At 45.5% G+C, this 18,981-nt stretch overlaps 1 protein-coding gene across 1 annotated transcript; it reads left to right on the forward strand.

Moving 5' to 3' along the window:
- Positions 1 to 341: 341 nt before the first annotated feature.
- Positions 342 to 17,940, forward strand: mbtps1 (membrane-bound transcription factor peptidase, site 1). The gene is made up of 23 exons (XM_062390084.1): positions 342 to 481; positions 3,585 to 4,127; positions 4,917 to 5,180; positions 6,396 to 6,602; positions 6,779 to 6,889; positions 7,118 to 7,227; positions 7,730 to 7,846; positions 8,363 to 8,430; positions 9,127 to 9,229; positions 9,960 to 10,111; positions 11,032 to 11,193; positions 11,832 to 11,976; positions 12,166 to 12,354; positions 12,449 to 12,621; positions 12,711 to 12,826; positions 12,935 to 13,091; positions 14,437 to 14,561; positions 14,892 to 14,969; positions 15,144 to 15,284; positions 15,382 to 15,513; positions 15,721 to 15,847; positions 16,403 to 16,533; positions 17,034 to 17,940. Exons 2-23 carry the CDS (start codon positions 3,926 to 3,928, stop codon positions 17,237 to 17,239), a joined length of 3,216 nt encoding a protein of 1,071 aa, XP_062246068.1. The 5' UTR covers positions 342 to 481; positions 3,585 to 3,925; the 3' UTR covers positions 17,240 to 17,940.
- Positions 17,941 to 18,981: the final 1,041 nt, after the last annotated feature.

Below are 18,981 nucleotides of genomic sequence, written 5' to 3' on the forward strand. Positions count from 1 at the left end.
ATAAGTCCTGTTCTAATAAGTTATGTATCGTTGCTGACTGTAGACGGCGCCATCTGCTGGTGGAGACGCAGCATCACACTGTGGGCCCTCTGGTTGCCAGGTGTGGTACTACCCTTCACACACTGCCAATAAATAAAACAACATAAAAACAATTTAAAATCAACCAACACTGTAATTTAATCACGTGATATAAAGACTTTATATTAATATATATGTGAGGAAAAGCTCGTATATTTACGTCTTCTGTTAGCTGCTAGCTAAGATTAGCTTAACGTGCTCCTGGGGTGTTTCCGGGGGAGGGATGAGTCCGGCGAACCTGGCACCCCCATCCCGAGCAGACGGTCTTCGGGTGCTAGTGAGTTAGCAGCCGATGCTAGTAGCTTTTGTTTCGGCCGCTGGAGCTTCGCGAGGAGCCGCCGACCCACCGACACGACGCCGAGCGGAGGGCCACACGCCCGGGTGTCACACGCTGCTGTTCCCGGTGAGTAGATTCTAAACCAGCCCGCTGCACTTCACCCGAAACAGCGCGGAGCTAGCGAGCTAACGCGGTGCACGCGAGACAACTGGACAACAACGAGCACGTCTCTCGCTTGTTTACAAAGACACCGAGTGTCTGTCTCCCGGGGACATTCACCACAGAGCCACTGGTTGTGTACTGGTAAGAAGATCGTCCTCCTGCTGGGTCTCTACCTGCAGCGTGTCGTACAACGTGTGTAGTGTTGATACGGACAGATTCACGTGTGAGTCTGCTCACATTGTTGTTGTCACTTTACTTCATTTACTCACTAGTTTAAAGTGTTACGAGTTTAATATTCAGTCTCGTGAGGAAAGGTTGTGTCTCCACAGAAAGCAGCAAAGTGCCCAGTTGAGGTAAATCCCAGTGACACTGGAGCTTTATGATCCCACTGGCATTTAAACATGTGTGTGTGTGTGGGGGGGACATTAACAAGAGTAAAACTTTACAGAGAAACACATGATGTTTGTAAATGTGTGGTTCTAAAGGGGAGAATGTGTTTTAATTCTTAGATTGTGGATCAATGCAAACTTTACAATGTGTTCCTCCATATTTGTTTACAACAAAATGGTCCGTGAAGCTGCTTTGTTTGAATCTGGAGGACAGACATATACAATAAACAGACTTTTGACTGTTTGTAAAGTTGGAATAGTGTTTAAATGACAATAAAAAGATACTACTACTAAGTAAACAGTGGAATACTTACCACTATACTGAGCTATTGGTATAATAACAGTATTATGACACTTTTAGTTTGTACTCTGTGTACTTTGGTGTAGTTTAAATGATAAAAGGTTCTGGCTCTTTTAAACTGTTGTGAGTGAAATGATTGATATATGCATCTGTTATCGATTCATCACGAACCTTTTCCCAGAAATGTCCTCATTCCCAAATTGGTGAGAAAATGTGTGTTTTACAAGAAACAATTTAAAGATTCAAGGAAATCAACAGGCCTCATTTTCACTAACCCATTATGAAATGTGTTTTCATCAGTGAAATGTTTGAGTTAAATCTTCACTTCAGCACGAGACAGTCCACTCAGCCTTCCTCACGTTTCTTAAATCAACGACACACTTTCCTTTGTGTCCTGACTTCAGAGAAGAAGGAGCTTCCTCCACTTCACTGCCTGCAGGTCCCTAACCTCTGGATTGGGTGGGGGTCCTTCTCTACCTACTAATTTGTGGTTAGAGGTTTGATGCCAGTTTTGTGGCTCGGTGCTATGTTGACACAACTGGTCCCAGCCTGTCCTTTACAGCCCTGTCTCAACCAGTGAGCATATTTCCACAGCCCTCGGTCTGAACCAGTAGTGATTAGCTGTATTGTTTTCCCTCTCAGGCGGAGATCCTGCCCTGAGCCGGAACTGGTGATTGAATACCACCCCGCCCGCCTCTCCTGTCACACTAGACCTGCCAGGGGCTTTTAATTAGATGGTCTAAACCCGTACCACTTGTGTAGGCCCATATCTGAAGATTTGATCTACCATATCATTAGGTCTGGGGGGGGGGTGCATGTAACCACATGCATTAACATGAAAGGAGGAAAAGGGCTTTTCTGTCATTTCTAATAAATATTTCAGATTTTTCTACGTGCCCCAGAAATCTGTCTTTGATTTGAATCCTCTCAAATTGTTTGTGTATGTATCTGCGTGGTTGCTCAGCTGCCAGTGCGATTTCACACACACACACACACACACACACACACACATGTGCTCTGTACTGCGCAGCTGGACACTCCTCTCTGGAACATGTTGCACACATGCCCTCCGCTGCTGTAAAGCTTAGCAGCAGTGAGTAGCTTCGCTGCATTAACAGTCAGTGAGTGTGTTGTGTTAAGGCTCAGCGGTGAACCCAGTCCCCTGAATGAGGATGTTTGCCTCCTGAAACATACAAAGATGAATTCTATACATATTTATTATTCTATAGGAAGTTTCATCCGGCTGGAGAAGGATGTTAAAGGAAGGGAGGTCATTTTATGTAATCTGGGCTGGACCCTCAGTCAGGGTAGAGCTCTTGTGTTGAGTTTGTGTGTGTGTTTGTGTCTCGCTTGGTAGCTGTGTGTGAGTCTTGATTTTGTTACTGGGTTGTCTCAGCCCAGTGCCAGAGGGAGATGATCCTGTACCTGCCCAGACAAATGTCCTCCTCACACAGCCCAGGGGGACAGAGACTTGTTGGTGTGCTGCTGGTTGAGAGATATCTCTTGATGAGTTTTCTCCTGGTGTATCAGCCGTGTGCCGATCACTGGGTCCGTGGTCGCCTGCTGTCTGCAGTCTCTGGGTTATTGCATTTGATTCTTACAGGTGAGATAAGGTTTTTATCTCAGCGTACGTGCACTATCTAGTAATCGGGTTGTTCCCGGAGGGCAACACACTCTTTGTAAGTGGTGAAATGAGGAAGGAGTGGTGATTACCTCGTTCTCTTCTCTTCACTGAACACCTCCCTTCCTTCCCCTCCTCAAGGTGGAGGAAACACTCCTCTCTGTGAACGCTGAGTGATAACAAAGCCTTTAAGGAGTTGTTTTTCCTGAACCTTTGTGTTGTATAAGGTTAGAGAATAAAGTCTTTTACCTTTTTCCTGCGGTTGCTTTGTCCCTCAGCAGCACATCTATAGGGTCCACACTGTAATTGTGTATTATAATGACACAAGCTATTGTCGTGGAGTAATGTAACTTCTTAAGTGTAATTGTTCTTTCTCTGTATTTAATGTGATTTTCTTTAATATTAAAATGTACTTACAACATCCACAGAGGTACTCAGTGGCTACAAAGTCAAATTTGGAGATTCATTCCTGAAACTCTTCATGTGAGGTTTTTATGCTTAATCTTTAAATTGTTAATAAATATAGAATGTTGGATGCTTGCTTAAAACCAGCAGTATTGATGCAGATTGTTTTGCAGCCAGAGCTGTGAAACTAACAGACACTTTATTCCACATCCAGAGAGTGTGTGTTAACAAGGTCTAAATTAATTTGCCATTGATCTTAGTGATAAGAATTATTGTCTTTCGAAGATGTTTGGATGATTTTCTAAATATTTGTCTTGTTTTGTCTCTTTTTCTCTCTGGAAATAACAACAGGGTTGTTCTGTAACTTTGAGTCAACACCATCATCCTCCTCCGTCACTGCTGCCGTGCTCCTCCCATCCAGCCGCTGCTCCTACTGGTTGTTTCCTCCAGGTCTGAACATGGCATCTAGGCTCCTGCTCTGGCTGTGCCACTGACCTCCACTCTGGACAACCACCATGGAGAGAAAACGCAGAAAGAAATTAATCTAGCTGCTCAGGCTGTTTGCAGTATGGACTCGTTGTTAGAGCTGTGGACTTGAAATGCTCAAACTCATCCCTGACGTGGATCCGTTTTTCCTCTGAAACCTGCCGCTCAAATTTAAACTCGTGCTCTGAGATAGACTAGAACTCAAAATGCTGCTGGTTCCAGTTTGGGCGTCCATGATGCTGGGACTGCTGCTGGGGTTTGTAACTGTGGTCGGGATGGAGCCAATGGGAGAGGGCAGATCCGACTCGGAGCACGCCCCCGACTCAGACCCCAGCCCCTCGTCATCCGGCTCCAACTGCTCCGAGTTAACCCTGAAGCTGGAGTTCTCCTCGGGGGTCGTGGAACATGGTGAGAGACGGTTCAAACTGGTGGGAATGGGTTTTGAATGAGCACGGAACGATCTCTGACATTATTGAAAAGTTGACTCAAGTCTGAAGTCAGTGAATATCAGCTGTAGTTATCTTCTAATCATTTTTAACCTGATTAGTTATAAGTACTATATAACTACAACAAGAAGATGTAGATCATCACCAGAAGCAAAATAAACATTTTATTTGTAAAGCACTGCTAAAAAAAATCTCAAAGACACTTTTCATATGTTAAATCCCACATTAAAATGAGGCAGCAAACGATAATGACACGACCCAAGTGTCAGTTGCTTCAAATCCCAGTAGCAGCCGTGTAGGTATTGTTTGGAGCTGAGCTTGAAACACACCCAATCCAGTTCCTCTGCACAACTCGCTATTCAGGCTCTGTCCTCATTTTATAGGATTAAGTTGTATATAAATACTCATAAAGGAATGAAGACCTGACAAGTTTTTTTTTCCTCTGTGGAAAGTAAATCAACAAATCAATCATCAGTCTTAATACCAACTTAATACAACTTTAAACACTTACGTTAAACAGATAGTAAAAGATTGTTCAAAAGATCCATCAAGTATTTTTTCTTTACTAATTCTTTTTACATTATGACAATTTATTCATTCCAGAAGAGATGTTGTGTTTTTAAAGTATTTAGTTTTGCTGAATCACGGCCGAAAAGAGCTTGGATGTGCTTTTATCGGACTGTGGTTGTAATTACTTGTCCCTGCCTGACCTGTTCAAACCTTGTCCTTGCACCTCTCTCTATCTCCTCAGAGTACATCGTAGGATTTACAGGGTATTTCTCGGCCAAAGCGCGCAGCCTGTACATCAGCAGCGCCCTGCGGAACGCCAAGGACGGAGCAGTGGAGTGGCACATCGTTCCACGACAGAACCCGGCGTCTGACTTCCCCAGCGACTTCGAGCTGGTGCACATCCGTCAAGCTTCGCCCAGCAGCCTGCTGACCCTGGAGGACCACCCCTACATCAAGAGGGTTACACCGCAACGCAAAGTGTTCCGCACCCTGAAGTACATTCCCTGTAAGTCAATGCGGTGGTATTGTGTTTTCAAAAGCATCACATGACCCAAGAGGTTGGCACGTCCAGCTTGGAAATCTAAAACTCTGAAAAGATCCAGAAAGCTGTTTGTCTGCTGCCCCTCACAGAACGTCTCTGTTGAGTCGGAGGATGCATTCGTCCTCCCCTGTGTTTGTGGTGGAGAGAAGGATTGTATATCTTAATGTGAAGTGCAGCCAACTTGGGGTTCTTGATGCACGATTGTGTGTGTGTGTGTGTGTCTGGGAAATGTGTTGGGGGGGAGGGGGATGGGAAGCAGGACAGAGCACGCCTGTGTTTGCTCACCCTGGGAGGGAGTAGGTGAGTCAGTATGGTGGGGCTTGCCTGGACTGGGTGGGGGAGTGCACACCCCTGTGCCTGGCACTGGATGAAAGACTTCACTGTGCCACCAGTCTGCATAAACACAAGCAGTATCAGTATGGAAGCCATGTGTCCTGAAAAGCTGCAGCCCTGTGAGACAACCTGTGGTTTGTGAGCACGGGCCGGACAAATACAAGTGATTGGTAGATTGATGAGATATCTGAGGCTGTGGAGGGGAGCTGTTGTGTGTAATGTGTTGTAATCGAGTATTTGGATTGAAAACAAATATAATAGAGTCTGATCCCCCGAGAGCATCAATGCTTTGAACGTGGCTGAGGGTCGATAAATCTGGAGATGAAGCTTGAACTCGGTGACAGACGCCAGAATCTCTGAAGCGCTCGTTCACTGTGTTTCTGTTGCATGAGTCGATTTGTGTGAAACGTGAAGTAGAAACCTAATGAGGCATTTAATGGGAAGGAGAGAGAGAACATGTCACCCCTGTCCTGACCTGACGATCATTTACTCTGTCCAGTGAGTCAGATTGTGATACGATTGGTTTAAACGAGGCTGGTGTGATCAGCCCTGCATCACAACTGAGAGATGGACGGGGGGGGGGGGGGGTAGAGAGATAGAAAAAAGAGGGAGATACTACTTGAAACCAGCGAGGGGGACATGATGAGCGTGAGGAAACAGAGGCGATACCGAATCCAGAGCATGTTGATGAGACTGAGAATTTGTGTTTCATTATTTTGTCTCATATTAAACTGAGAGAAATCATTTTGTCTGTGATGAAAGTCATTAAGTTCTGCGTGTAAAAGACAATTCCCTTTGCAGTTTAGCTCTGCTGCCAACACTTCTGCTTGTGCACTGTCCCCGCAGCGTCCGAACCTGCCGAACCCTGCAACGCCACCCGGGGGTCCCAGTCGTGGCAGTCGTCCCGCCCGTTCAGACGCTCCAGCCTGTCGCTGGCTTCAGGATTCTGGCACGCCACCGGTCGCCACTCCAGCCGGCGTCTGCTGCGGGCCATCCCCCGCCAAGTCGCTCAGATCCTGCAGGCGGACGTCCTCTGGCAGATGGGACACACCGGTAAGACACCGCTTTCTGCCTCGTCAGCGTTAAACAAAACATCTGCTTCAAAGTCCCTATAAAATGTGACGGAAGCTCAATGAATGCGTCTATGTCGTGGTGTCAGTTAATGCACTGGTACTAATGTAAATGCATTTAAAAGAAACTGATTCGATCTCTCACTTGTGTGTCTGCAGGTGCGGGTGTGAAGGTCGCAGTGTTTGACACCGGCCTCAGTGAGAAGCACCCACATTTTAGGAATGTGAAAGAGAGGACCAACTGGACTAATGAGAAGACGCTGGATGATGGTGAGCAATGAACCTGATGATGTTATTGATGGGTACTAGATTCACACAGTGTGAGTTAATGATCTGCTTATGCTGTGTATCAGAGGGTGGTGGAAGCCCAAGTAGGCTGAGGTTGCACAGGAAGTGGTGAACCAGACATTTGATTTCTGGTTTAAGCATTTTCAGTGTGTGTGGGTGTGTGAGAGCTAAAAACAGACTGATACAGACGGGCCTCTCTTTGGTTTTCAGGTCTGGGTCACGGCACATTCGTAGCAGGAGTGATCGCCAGTATGAGGGAGTGTCAGGGATTCGCCCCCGACTCCGAGCTGCACATCTTCAGAGTGTTCACCAACAACCAGGTACGTACACGTCAAACATACACAGCTACAAAAAGGGTTTAACGTATTAATGAAGGATTAAAACCAAGGTGAAAGGTGGAAATTAAAATATTATAGCATTTTGGAATCTTTGCTGCCGATAAGAAAAGGTCACAAACAAGGTATAACATTTAGTTTGGGCTGAATTCTTTACCTCTTAACCCCATTTCCAGTATTTATGCTAAGCTAAGCTAACTGGCTTCTGGCTGTGGCTAAACAAACTAGTGTGTTTCCTAAAATGATGAATTAATCCTTTAAATGTTTTTGTCAGACTTGATATATTTCTTCACTTTATAAGATGCTTTATTGGATTTGTTGTCAAACGCTCGAGTGCAGCTTTGACAACTGTTGTTATTCTGTCTGAAGCAACAACACAATGAACAGAAACACTGACACACACACTTACACACTAGTAAACCCTCTTTTATAGTTTTTTATCTGTCTAAATAGGATTGTACCATGTTTGTGTTTCCTCACATCCCAGGTGTCGTACACTTCCTGGTTCCTGGATGCCTTCAACTACGCCATCCTGAAGAAGATCGATGTTCTGAACCTCAGCATCGGGGGTCCGGACTTCATGGACCACCCCTTTGTTGATAAGGTGATTGGAGCCACATGCACGAATGACACAGTCACATGGCAGCACCGAGCTGAACTGATGTTATTCAGCTTAACTGAGCGGATGTTTTAATCAAGGCATAAGAATAGTTCCTAAGCCAAGCTTCCCTTCCTCCCTGTGAGTTACACCCTCTTGGTAATGAGCTTCATAACAAGCAGGTCAACGGGTGCAAACAGGTCAAACCAGGACTGGGGCTCGTGCAACGTTTAATCTCTGACTGGTTTTCTCCGTCTCTCAGATGAGCACAAATTCAAAACATCATCCTCTGCATCTAACACTGAATGTTAAGATATTAAACTTTGACCAAGTTTTTTCCAGATTCATGGGACTTGGTGTGAAACAAGTATTTGAACGACAGCAGTGTGGTTCAGCATATTATTTAGATTCAAGTGTACTTTGTGACAACAACATGTTTTTCTGTTTACTGTATATTATCAAATGCATTTTTCTCGAGTTTCATTTTTGCCAGTGTAGCTGATCCTCTTGTTTGATTGACAGGTGTGGGAGCTGACTGCCAACAAAGTGATCATGGTCTCTGCCATCGGCAACGATGGACCTCTGTACGGGTAAGTTCACCACCTCCATTCATTCAGTCTTATAGAAAACAGTCTTTTAAGGAACATGTAATTGTTAAACAAACTAGGATCTATAACTAGCTACTGTTTCAGTGGATACTAGAGTAAAGTTAGTGACGTTTGTAATACGACTGAAGTCACAGTAGAATCAGAGGTTTCACAGTTACGTGCTTGGTCTGGTACAGCCACTTCCTTTTGGCGACTGATGTTTCCTTATGTTAGCGAAGACGAGGTGAATACTGGTGACTTTAACACACACTAACTCAGTCTTATTGACTTAATGGCTTTTCCTCTTGTAGAACTTTAGCTAAATCAGATTTATGCTATAATTGTCCTTTTCTTTTTTCTGTTCAGGAAGAGCTGCCACTTCTAGATTTAAGTCTTGCACCATCATCTGTGTGTTGTGGCCGTTTCATGGATATTTTCCCGTATAAACGAGTGTTTTCAATGTAGAAAAACAAATCTCTAATGTTATTCTATTAAAACCTTCTTTAAAAAATGCTAACTTCACCAGTTTGCCCTCTTAATTATCCAAACAACCCCCGAGGCCAAATGGGTTTTATGACCCTGCTGAATATCTGCTGACTCTAACTGCTGCGTAAAGCATCTTAAAAGGACAAAACAGGAAAGAGACTCTACTGAGAATTGCCCCTTCACGTCTTTTCTAACAAATGTCCTCGCTCTCAGCACCCTGAACAACCCGGCAGACCAGATGGACGTGATCGGAGTCGGGGGGATCGACTTTGAGGACAACATCGCCAGGTTTTCCTCCAGAGGCATGACCACCTGGGTGAGTGTGTGCACGAACACACACACGAATTCAGAATATCACTTCTCCGGTTGAGAGCAGACATCTACCTGAGAGATCAACACTCTGCTCCTGACTCCTCATCCACATCCCATCAGCCACTTACTGGAGATTCACACACACTTGTATCATCCTACTCCACAGCAGACATCTGCTCTGGCATCTTATTTAGACTTCATACTCTGATCCAGACAGCTGCTCTGCCCTCTCAGGCAGTGTCACTCAGCCATGAAGAGGCCCTCGCTCTGCCACTCCGCTCTCCTACCTCAATGCTTTAGAGACATTTAAGATCTTTTCCTGTCTAATTTGCTGTCTGCTCAGACTCCAGCTTCTTCATCTGCAGGGCGCATGCTGCCGTCAGTCTTCATCACATACACATTCAACACTTAGAAGTCGGTGTCAGGCGCGTGTTCCTAACAGGAGCTGAGCCGAGGCAGAGTCCTGCACTGTTTTTTAGTCACATCTCTGAATAGAGTATGACTTCACCGTGTAGGCGTAATGACATGAACTCAAACATACATTTTAAGTGTGTGAATAAGCACTGGTTCATATTTTGAATTACATGTTTTGTCTCTGCAGTCCAGAAAACAGCTCGTATTTATATGAATATCCATGTGGCAGAGAAACTCACTTAAAAAGAATGTAGGAACTTTCTTTTTCATTTTGTGTTTCTCTAACTGTGTCCCCCTCTATCGGCCTCCCGTCTCTGCAGGAGCTGCCCGGAGGCTACGGCAGAGTGAAGCCCGATATCGTCACCTACGGCTCCGGCGTCCGTGGATCAGGAATGAAGGAGGGATGTCGCTCCCTGTCTGGCACCAGCGTGGCGTCTCCTGTGGTGGCTGGGGCTGTCACTCTCCTGGCCAGGTCAGTGTCATCATCTGGACTCTTCCCTCATAAAGTCACTGGAGTTGTTGTTTGACTGCGTGTTCATCCATGTGTAAAGCAGAAACATGTCTGAATCCACTTTTACAGACATTCCTCAAACCAGCTTTTGATTGGAAAAGTGATTATGAGCCAGACTGTGATGATGAAGCACCACAGTCAACTGCAGTCTGGACTGAAATAATTGTAATGATATTGATAATTAAAAAGGTCCCCATGGAACAATCAGTGTTTTACTACAAGCACCAGTGTTATATATATCACAGCTGGCCCCAATATGTATTAACATGTTATATTATATCATAGCTAGGTATTAAATAAAATAAAAAGCATGTAAGAATCACTCAAAAAACAGGTCTGAATTAATTTCCTTGTGTTGACAGTTTCCACTTTCCCAAAAATAATCACATTGTTCCTTTGCCCCCTGGAGACGTGTGGTGCTCTGAGTCTCTCGCATGGCGGCACATTTGATTATTGTCCATGGTTCTAAAACAGCTGACCGGTAAATGACAGAATTCATGTAGTATCATACTAGTTTAATAACCTCATGTGCTGTCAGTGTAGAGGGATACGTGTCCCAGAGGGAGAAGGCGTGTCACAGATTTCTGGTGCTGTCCTCAGTCCGTCTTTGTTCCGTCTTCTCACGTCTCAAGTCCCCTGGTTTCAAAGCTGTAAGTGAGAGGATTAGCTCAAGTTGCTGGGCTCAACATCACACCGCCTTTGTTGACAACAGGGACCTCGCCCTCTCTCAGGAGAATCACACAGACACACACACACACACAGACACACACACAGCAGTCCATCCTGTTTTCTCCCTCCAGCACTGCTCTAGATTAATGGAAGAGGAATCCAACACCAGTGGAGCTGCACACTAACCAAGCCTGTCCTCCTCTGTCCTCCAGCACCGTCGTGAACCGGGACCTGGTGAACCCAGCCTCCATGAAGCAGGCCCTGATCGCCTCAGCCCGCAGGCTGCCGGGCGTGAACATGTTCGAGCAAGGCCACGGGAAGCTGGACCTGATCAGAGCCTATCAGATTCTCAACAGCTACAAACCTCAGGCCAGGTAAATGTCTCGGTGCACACAGAAACAAAGATGAGCACCGTCAGGCTTCAGACACTTTCTGATGCAGAGAGACATGCACAGCTACACGGATCTGACATGGCACATACACGCTGGTCCCTCGCGTTGGCATCTACCTGAAGATTCCCCAAACCATGAAGCAGACCGACCCTGTGCTGTCACAGCCTTTAGTCCTGGGAGCAACAGGAGGGGCTTTCTCTGGCTGATCAGAGTTGAACTTCAACAGGAACGCTCCAACTCTTCAGTATCAAATAAAACCTGTAGGTTTAAAATGTGGTTCTTAAAGTAGCACAGCTTTGTTCTTCATGGAGAACAGCATTGAGCTAGCTGTTAGTTTGTAAACTCAGAGAGAACCAAACCAGATCAACTGTACTGGTTTAATACTGATAATAACCAGTGAACCTGGTGGAAATCTGATCACAATGTGAGCCAGACCACCTTGTACTGAAATGTGTTTTTTATAAACAAGATAAAGATCATTTCTTGACACAAAGTGTAAATGTGGTTTCTCCATCCTCCGTATAATTTTCTATTCTTTGTAAAAAAAAACAGTAAAACAATCTAAAGCTCATCTGCACGTTATATTAAACATGATGTTAACGTGTCCTTGTCTCCTGCAGTCTGTCCCCCAGCTACATCGACCTGACCGAGTCTCCCTACATGTGGCCTTACTGTTCTCAGCCCATCTACTACGGAGGAATGCCCACGATCGTCAACGTGACCATTCTGAACGGCATGGGTGTCACCGGCAGAATCGTCGACAAGGTGTGTGAACATCTGACACAAATCCAGAAAAATCGCTTTTCAGGTTCATTGATTTGTATTGTTTCCTGAGATGTGTTTTCTCAGTGCCGTCACAGGACAGGTGAAGGATGAGTTTCATGCTTGACGGACCTGGTTTAGCTTTGTGATGAACTCTGAGCTGTTAATAAAATGCCGCTCTCTCCTGCTCAGCCCATCTGGGCGCCCTACCTCCCCCAGAACGGCGATCACATCGATGTGGCCGTCTCCTACTCGCCGGTGCTGTGGCCGTGGGCCGGCTACCTGGCTGTGTCCATCTCTGTGGCCAAGAAGGCCGCGTCCTGGGAAGGGATTGCTCAAGGTCATGTGATGGTCACGGTGGCCTCGCCTGCAGAGAACGATGTGAGTCTTTGCACCTGAGATTTGTCCTCAAAGCGTCTTAACTGCATCTTACTTTATTCAGTTCTGACCCAAATGTCTCTTTCGTCCCTTCCAGTCTGAGGCGGGTGGCGAGATGACCTCTACGGTCAAACTGCCCATCAAGGTAAAGATCGTGCCAACTCCCCCACGCAGCAAGAGGGTGCTGTGGGACCAATACCACAACCTGCGCTACCCCCCCGGCTACTTTCCCAGAGACAACCTCCGCATGAAGAACGACCCTCTGGACTGGTACGAGTGCCCCCCCCCCCTTCACAGTTTGATGACTTTTACTTAGTTTCCTCTAAGTGTTGGTCCTCATCATCATTTTGTGTTTCCAGGAATGGGGACCACATCCACACGAACTTCAGGGACATGTACCAGCACCTCAGGAGTATGGGCTACTTTGTAGAAGTGCTGGGAGCTCCGATCACCTGCTTTGATGCTAGTCAGTACGGTAAGAGTGCACCGAGTCATATGAAGACTTAAAAACAACCTTTTCTGACTTCTGATGATAATGATGTTTCGGGAGATTTAAAAAAATGGATTGTTTGCGACTGTGCAGGCACGTTGTTGATGGTGGACAGTGAGGAGGAGTATTTCCCTGAAGAGATCACCAAGCTGAAAAGAGACATCGACAACGGCCTGTCCCTCATCGTCTTCAGCGACTGGTACAACACCTCGGTCATGAGGAAGGTGAAGTTCTACGATGAAAACACCAGGTATTCAACTCTCTTCAAACTACTAAATGAGTGTCCTCAGAAGGTCTCACATGTAACTAACAAGGTTTAGAATAACAGACAACTGTAATGTTCCATGCTTTTTGTGGAGGTGGAGTCTCCATCTGGCACCAGCAGCGAAGAGTTAAAAGAATAAATGATTTAATTCCACCAATCCATTAATGAAATTCATTCTATCATTATGATTTTATGTTTTTTCCTCCAGGGAATTACTGAGTTCACATCTTTCAAATCATTTCTTGTAAAAAACAATAAACTGTGTCAATGGTAGAAGGTTAAGAAAACATGTTTTGAGAAATTTTCTTCCAACTTCTAACCCTCTATTTATCTCTGACCGATGAATTTGCATTTTTATACTTTCAAATCATCTCCCACCGTTTTATTTTTAGACCTCGACTCTGCACATTTCACCGCAGAGCGTTTCTAAGAAGTGAGAAACGGTTCCTGCCTCAATCTTATCTCAGAAAAAAACCCAAAATTGCAGCCACTACAACTGCAGACAAATTCAATGAGTAGTGCAGAGTGTCTTTTGATTGATTGTGTTTCTATTGAATGAGTTGTGTGGAGTGCAGTGGTGTAGTGTTGCAGCAGGATCTCTCCAGCTGCGCCTCCTCTTCTATCTGCTCCTCTCCAGTGATCTATGTGTCCTTCTCCTTCATTATGAGGAGGTTCAATGATTAAACAGCCATTACCTTGATGCCGCGTTCACTCCGGGCTTCATCACGTTATAATGATAGCAAGATAAACTGTGCAGTGTGTTGTTATCAGCGCACAGAATCAGTCTGTGCCGACTCCCTCTCTGCAGTGTTTAACTCCACTCGTTTCTCCTCGCTCGGGGAGAGATCTGTATCACGACTCTTCGGTTTCAGAGAGAGCGATTACTCACCGCTGCTCTGTGCAAGTCCCGCCCCAAGCTGTCGCTCTGTCTCCGCAGAATTAAAAGTCTTAAACACAGTTAAATATAGTAGTTATGGCTTCACGATATCACGCAGAGTATTTCAGTGTTATCCCAAATGGAGAGAGGTTTGTTTATTGACAGCTGCTTATTCTGGATACGTCAAGACATGAATTAGTGACTCAGCTTATCACAACAGAAACATGCTGTTATTGTGAAGTTTCTATTATGTGAAGTTTCTTCAACTTTTTTTCTCCAGTTTGTGATAATTTAATGAATAATCACTTTGTTTTCATGTTTTGTTTTTTTTTACTTATTGGTCGGATTCAAATGAAACCTTTTTGTTTGTGTGACCTTCTGACCACAGTGATTGTCAATCATGCAAATTTCTGTTCTTGAGTGACGACAGTGTTTTCTTGGTGTAACTTGCAGGCAGTGGTGGATGCCAGACACAGGGGGCGCTAACGTACCAGCTCTGAACGACCTGATCTCAGTGTGGGGGATGGCTTTCAGTGACGGGCTGTATGAGGGAGACTTCACCTTGGCCGATCATGACAGTAAGACACTCAGATTCTCATCATCATCATCATCATCATCATCATCATCATCATCATATTGCAGCAGTAGTCATCTTTTTCGACAGTTTTTTAGAAATTAAAAATGGTTTTCTGTCTCCCTCTCTCTCTCTCTCTCTCTCTCTCTCTCTCTATCTCTCTCTCTATCTGTCCCTCTCTCTGTCTCTATCGCTCTCTCTCTATCTGTCCCTCTCTCTGTCTCTGTCTCTATCTGTCCCTCTCTCTGTCTCTGTCTCTATTTCCCTCTCTCCCTCTCTCTCTCTCCCTCTCTCCCTCTCTCCCTCTCTCCCTCTCTCCCTCTCTCTCTCTCAGTGTACTATGCCTCTGGCTGCAGTATTGCCCGTTTCCCAGAAGATGGAATAGTCATTGCCAAGAACCTAAAGGACCAAGGTAACTGCACCCCCCCTTAAAAGTATCGATCCTGGCTCAGTTTAGCTCAGTGTTGGCCAGCGGCCGTGCAGCTATTTAATCTGATGGTGTTTGCGCCAGATTTAACAATATGTCTGTCTGTGTGTGTGTGTGTGACCGTATTCGTGTGTGTGTACGTGTGTGTCTTTATCACAGGTCTAGAAGTGTTAAAGCAGGAGACGGCTGTGGTGGAGGGAGTTCCCATCCTCGGACTGTACCAAACGCCATCGGACGGGGGAGGTCGAATCGCCCTGTACGGAGATTCGAACTGTATCGACGACAGCCACAGACAGAAAGGTGACGTCTCCTCGGCCGTGATGCCGTCTGGATGTGTGTCCTGTTGCCGTTGAGCTGGAGGAGTAATGTTTAGTTGTGTTTGATGTCTCCTCCTCAGATTGTTTCTGGATGCTCGACGCCCTCCTGCAGTACACCTCCTACAGTATGACCCCTCCCAGCCTCAGCCACTCCCACAGCAGGGTGACACCTCCCACAGGCACCGAGCGCCCACTGCCACAGAGACTGGAGGGTAATGACTCAGTCCATCGACAGACGTTTCCTCTCCTTGTTATAAAGCATCTGCAGACTGTAAAGAAGGACGACAATACATGTTATACACAGTCACTGGTTTATACTGGTTTATATTAAACACCAGAAGATGATGTGTTGAAGGGAAGACTACACAGCCTCCATTCAATAATTCCCTTTCCTTTCCTCTGTCCTTCCCTCGCTACAGGAAACCATCTTTACCGTTACTCCAAGGTTCTGGAGCCTCACCTGGGAGACCCTAAGCCCCGCCCACTACCAGCATGCCCCCACCTGTCATGGGCGAAGCCACAGCCGGTCAACGAGACAGCGCCAAGGTAGGTCTGCTCGAACCCTCGTTTCTCATCACGTCTGGGAAGCAAGTGGCCTTTTAAAGTACTTATCCTGGAGGTGACAAGTGATATATGTATATATATTTTTTTTTTTTTTTTTTTTTTTTGTAGTGATGATATTCGAGTTTCTGTGTTTGTTACTTTCTCTCCTGGCCCTCTCTCTCTTTTCTCTTCTCTCCACTGTCTTCAGACTAACTTCCCATATGTCATGTTTCTCTCCAAATCCAGACAAAAATAATAATGTATTTGTTTCTGTGCACAATGTTGTTGTCAAGATTTTAACAATCGTTCCCCCTGAGCTCTACAGTATGTCGAGACAGGCTTGTATTCCCAGTAGAGAGAAGTTGAAGCTGTTGATTTGCACAGACTTGGATTTTTAACATGCAATTAGTCTCGTCTGGCGACACTTTTCTTATTCCAACCTGTCAACAGAGAGAATCGGAGTAAAAACACGTCGCACTTTGGCAGTAAACTGAAAATACAGACACGCAAACACACATTTCTTCCCATTAAATTGTGTTTCTTTCTCTGTGCTGTCAGTAACCTGTGGAAGCACCAGAAGCTTCTCTCGGTGGATCTGGACAAGGTGGCTCTGCCGAACGTGAGGGCGTACCGGCCCCAGGTCCGACCTCTGTCCCCTGGGGAGAGCGGGGCCTGGGACATTCCTGGAGGTAACTCATGGTTCAAAGTTAATACCATCAGTGAAGCAGGGTTTCTGCAGGGACTTAAATTGTATGCAACCCAATAATCTGAATTTTAGAGGAGTTTAATAAATTAAATAGTAGGAATTAGGTCTTGAATGAGATCAATATTATCTCCCAAAAAATTTAAATCATTTTGAAACCCTGATTTTCATTCAGATCTGTTGAATATGACATAGGTCTTACATTTTTACTAATTATGGTTTTTATTTAATTTTAACATAATTATATCATCAGGATTTCTGCAGTTTTAGAGCAGAATATGTGTTTAAGCCGGTTTTGGGGTTTTACGGTAGAAATCGTGTCCATATCAACCAGTGGAAGAATTAATTTAAAATGGTGACTCTGTAAATATGTATAAGTTAATGTAACAGTACATGTATGTATCTATGTTTGTATGATAGTGAAAGAAATTGTGTAGTGTTTAAGAAGGTGGTTTTCACTACTGACCTCTGCCCCCTCCCCCCCAGGGATAATGCCTGGTCACTACAACCAAGAAGTGGGTCAGACCATCCCGGTGTTCGCCTTCCTGGGAGCGATGGTCGTTCTTTCCTTTTTCGTGGTGCAACTCACGAAGTCCAAGAGCAAACCCAAGCGAAGGAAACCCCGGATCAAACGGCCCATGTACCTCCAGCAGCAGCAGCAGACGACCACGGGGAAGAACCCGGGAGTGTGAGCTGGAGCCGGCTCTGAACTGCCGCTGGATTTAAGGACAACTTGTGTTGAAAAGCAACATGGAGGATTGGGCTCCGTGCAGTGAACTGAGCTGGTGAAGGCGACGTGTGACTGTGGCTGAACTCAGACCTGCCCGACGGGAACAGCCACCCGGATGTCGGCTGGATGCTCAAACAGCTTTTGTGCCTCTCGTCTGTTCCAGGCCGTCCGTGGGTGTTTGTGTGTTTGTGGCCTGATGAACAGTATTAGACAGTGTTAAACGCACAATGTAAAACACACACTACACTTCTGTGTCGTACAGGCATGGTGTCAACATTCCCCTCTCTCTCTCTCTCTCTTTCTTCTCTGACCAACCTGTTTCTTTTTGGATGAAATGTTTTTTTTATTTATTGAATTCGTTCGTACCCTGAAACACAAAAACACATAAACATACATTTCATGCTGCGATACCGTTGACGTACACAATGACAGAACTACACACGTGCTACATGTGGGCCAATGGAAGATCAAGTTGTCGTCTCCTTCCTTAACCTCTGTTGTGTTTCCTGCCCACATCTGTTTAATCTGTCTCTTGGTTGTTTTTTATTTTCTACCATAAATGAACGTTCTGTCGATGAAGCTCCTTCGTGATCTCATGGTTCGACTCAGTAGCACCGACAGTTCAAATATATCTCATCAATTAAAAAAGCATTATGAAAGTAATACATGATTGATGCTTGATCATTTAGTTGTTGGTATTAATTTACTCTAAAGAATGAATCTAAGGTGTCAACTCTACCCACAATGCAACTTGAGAGCGAGAAGGTACAGATGTTGGAGAATAAACGTTTTCTGATTCCGACAATCTGTCGATAAACAAGTTTTAAAAAATTGCATCATTCTCAAGATGTCGTCGTCAAGCTGTTATGACAAAGAAATGTAAACGAGGCCTCAACCATAAACTTTGTAATAAAAATAAGAAAATGTGAAATTAAGGCTAAAAAGATCTTTTCTGCATCGTTCATTCTGTAAAATTAAAAGTTTTTATATCAGCAAACAAATTGTTGAGGAGGCTGGCGGCCCAAGTTCTTAATAACCTACAGCGCCACCTTGAGGACAGAGGATCCAACAGGTGGAGGCCATGGGAGAACAGTCTTTCTTCCTTCTGCTAAATGATTAAACTTCACTCTTGCTGTACGAACTCGACACGAGCGAATTCCTTCAATTCTGCAGTTTAGTAAATTCGGTCTCCGTCTACTCCGAAGAAGAAACGGCTGCATTCCTTTCCGTTGAGTTCTTCTGGGTTGAATTGAACTCATGGGTTCCGTCTGGGCCTCCGGCTGGATTCGGTGATGCAGGTTGATTTCATCAGGGGTGATGAGCGTCGGCGTGCTCGGGCCCCGGAGCTTTGCCTCCTTATCCGAGCTTAATCGGCCAGATCAGCCTGTGAATCTGTCACCCGTCCTTTTGGATGACGGCCCCACGGGAGAACTAATCTCCCTCAGAACCTTGGGAAAATGGGAAATAACCCCCGGAGCCGGCTAGCTGCGCTAACGAGATTTGGGAAAGCCGGTGGTGAGTGGGGGTCACATGCCCTCTCTCCCCCCACGATTCCCAGATGCCAGGACTGCCTGTCGGGCCAATCAGGTCGCCGGGTCACGTCCTGGGCAGGCGGCTGGGAGAGACAGCGTGGTGGCTCTGAGCTGAACCCGCGACGCCCCTCAGACGCTCTGGTTCCTCCCTCGTCAGATGTCCCACCAGCCT

The sequence above is a fragment of the Platichthys flesus genome, chromosome 6 (genome assembly GCF_949316205.1).
Source record: "Platichthys flesus chromosome 6, fPlaFle2.1, whole genome shotgun sequence".
Lineage (NCBI taxonomy): Eukaryota > Metazoa > Chordata > Actinopteri > Pleuronectiformes > Pleuronectidae > Platichthys > Platichthys flesus.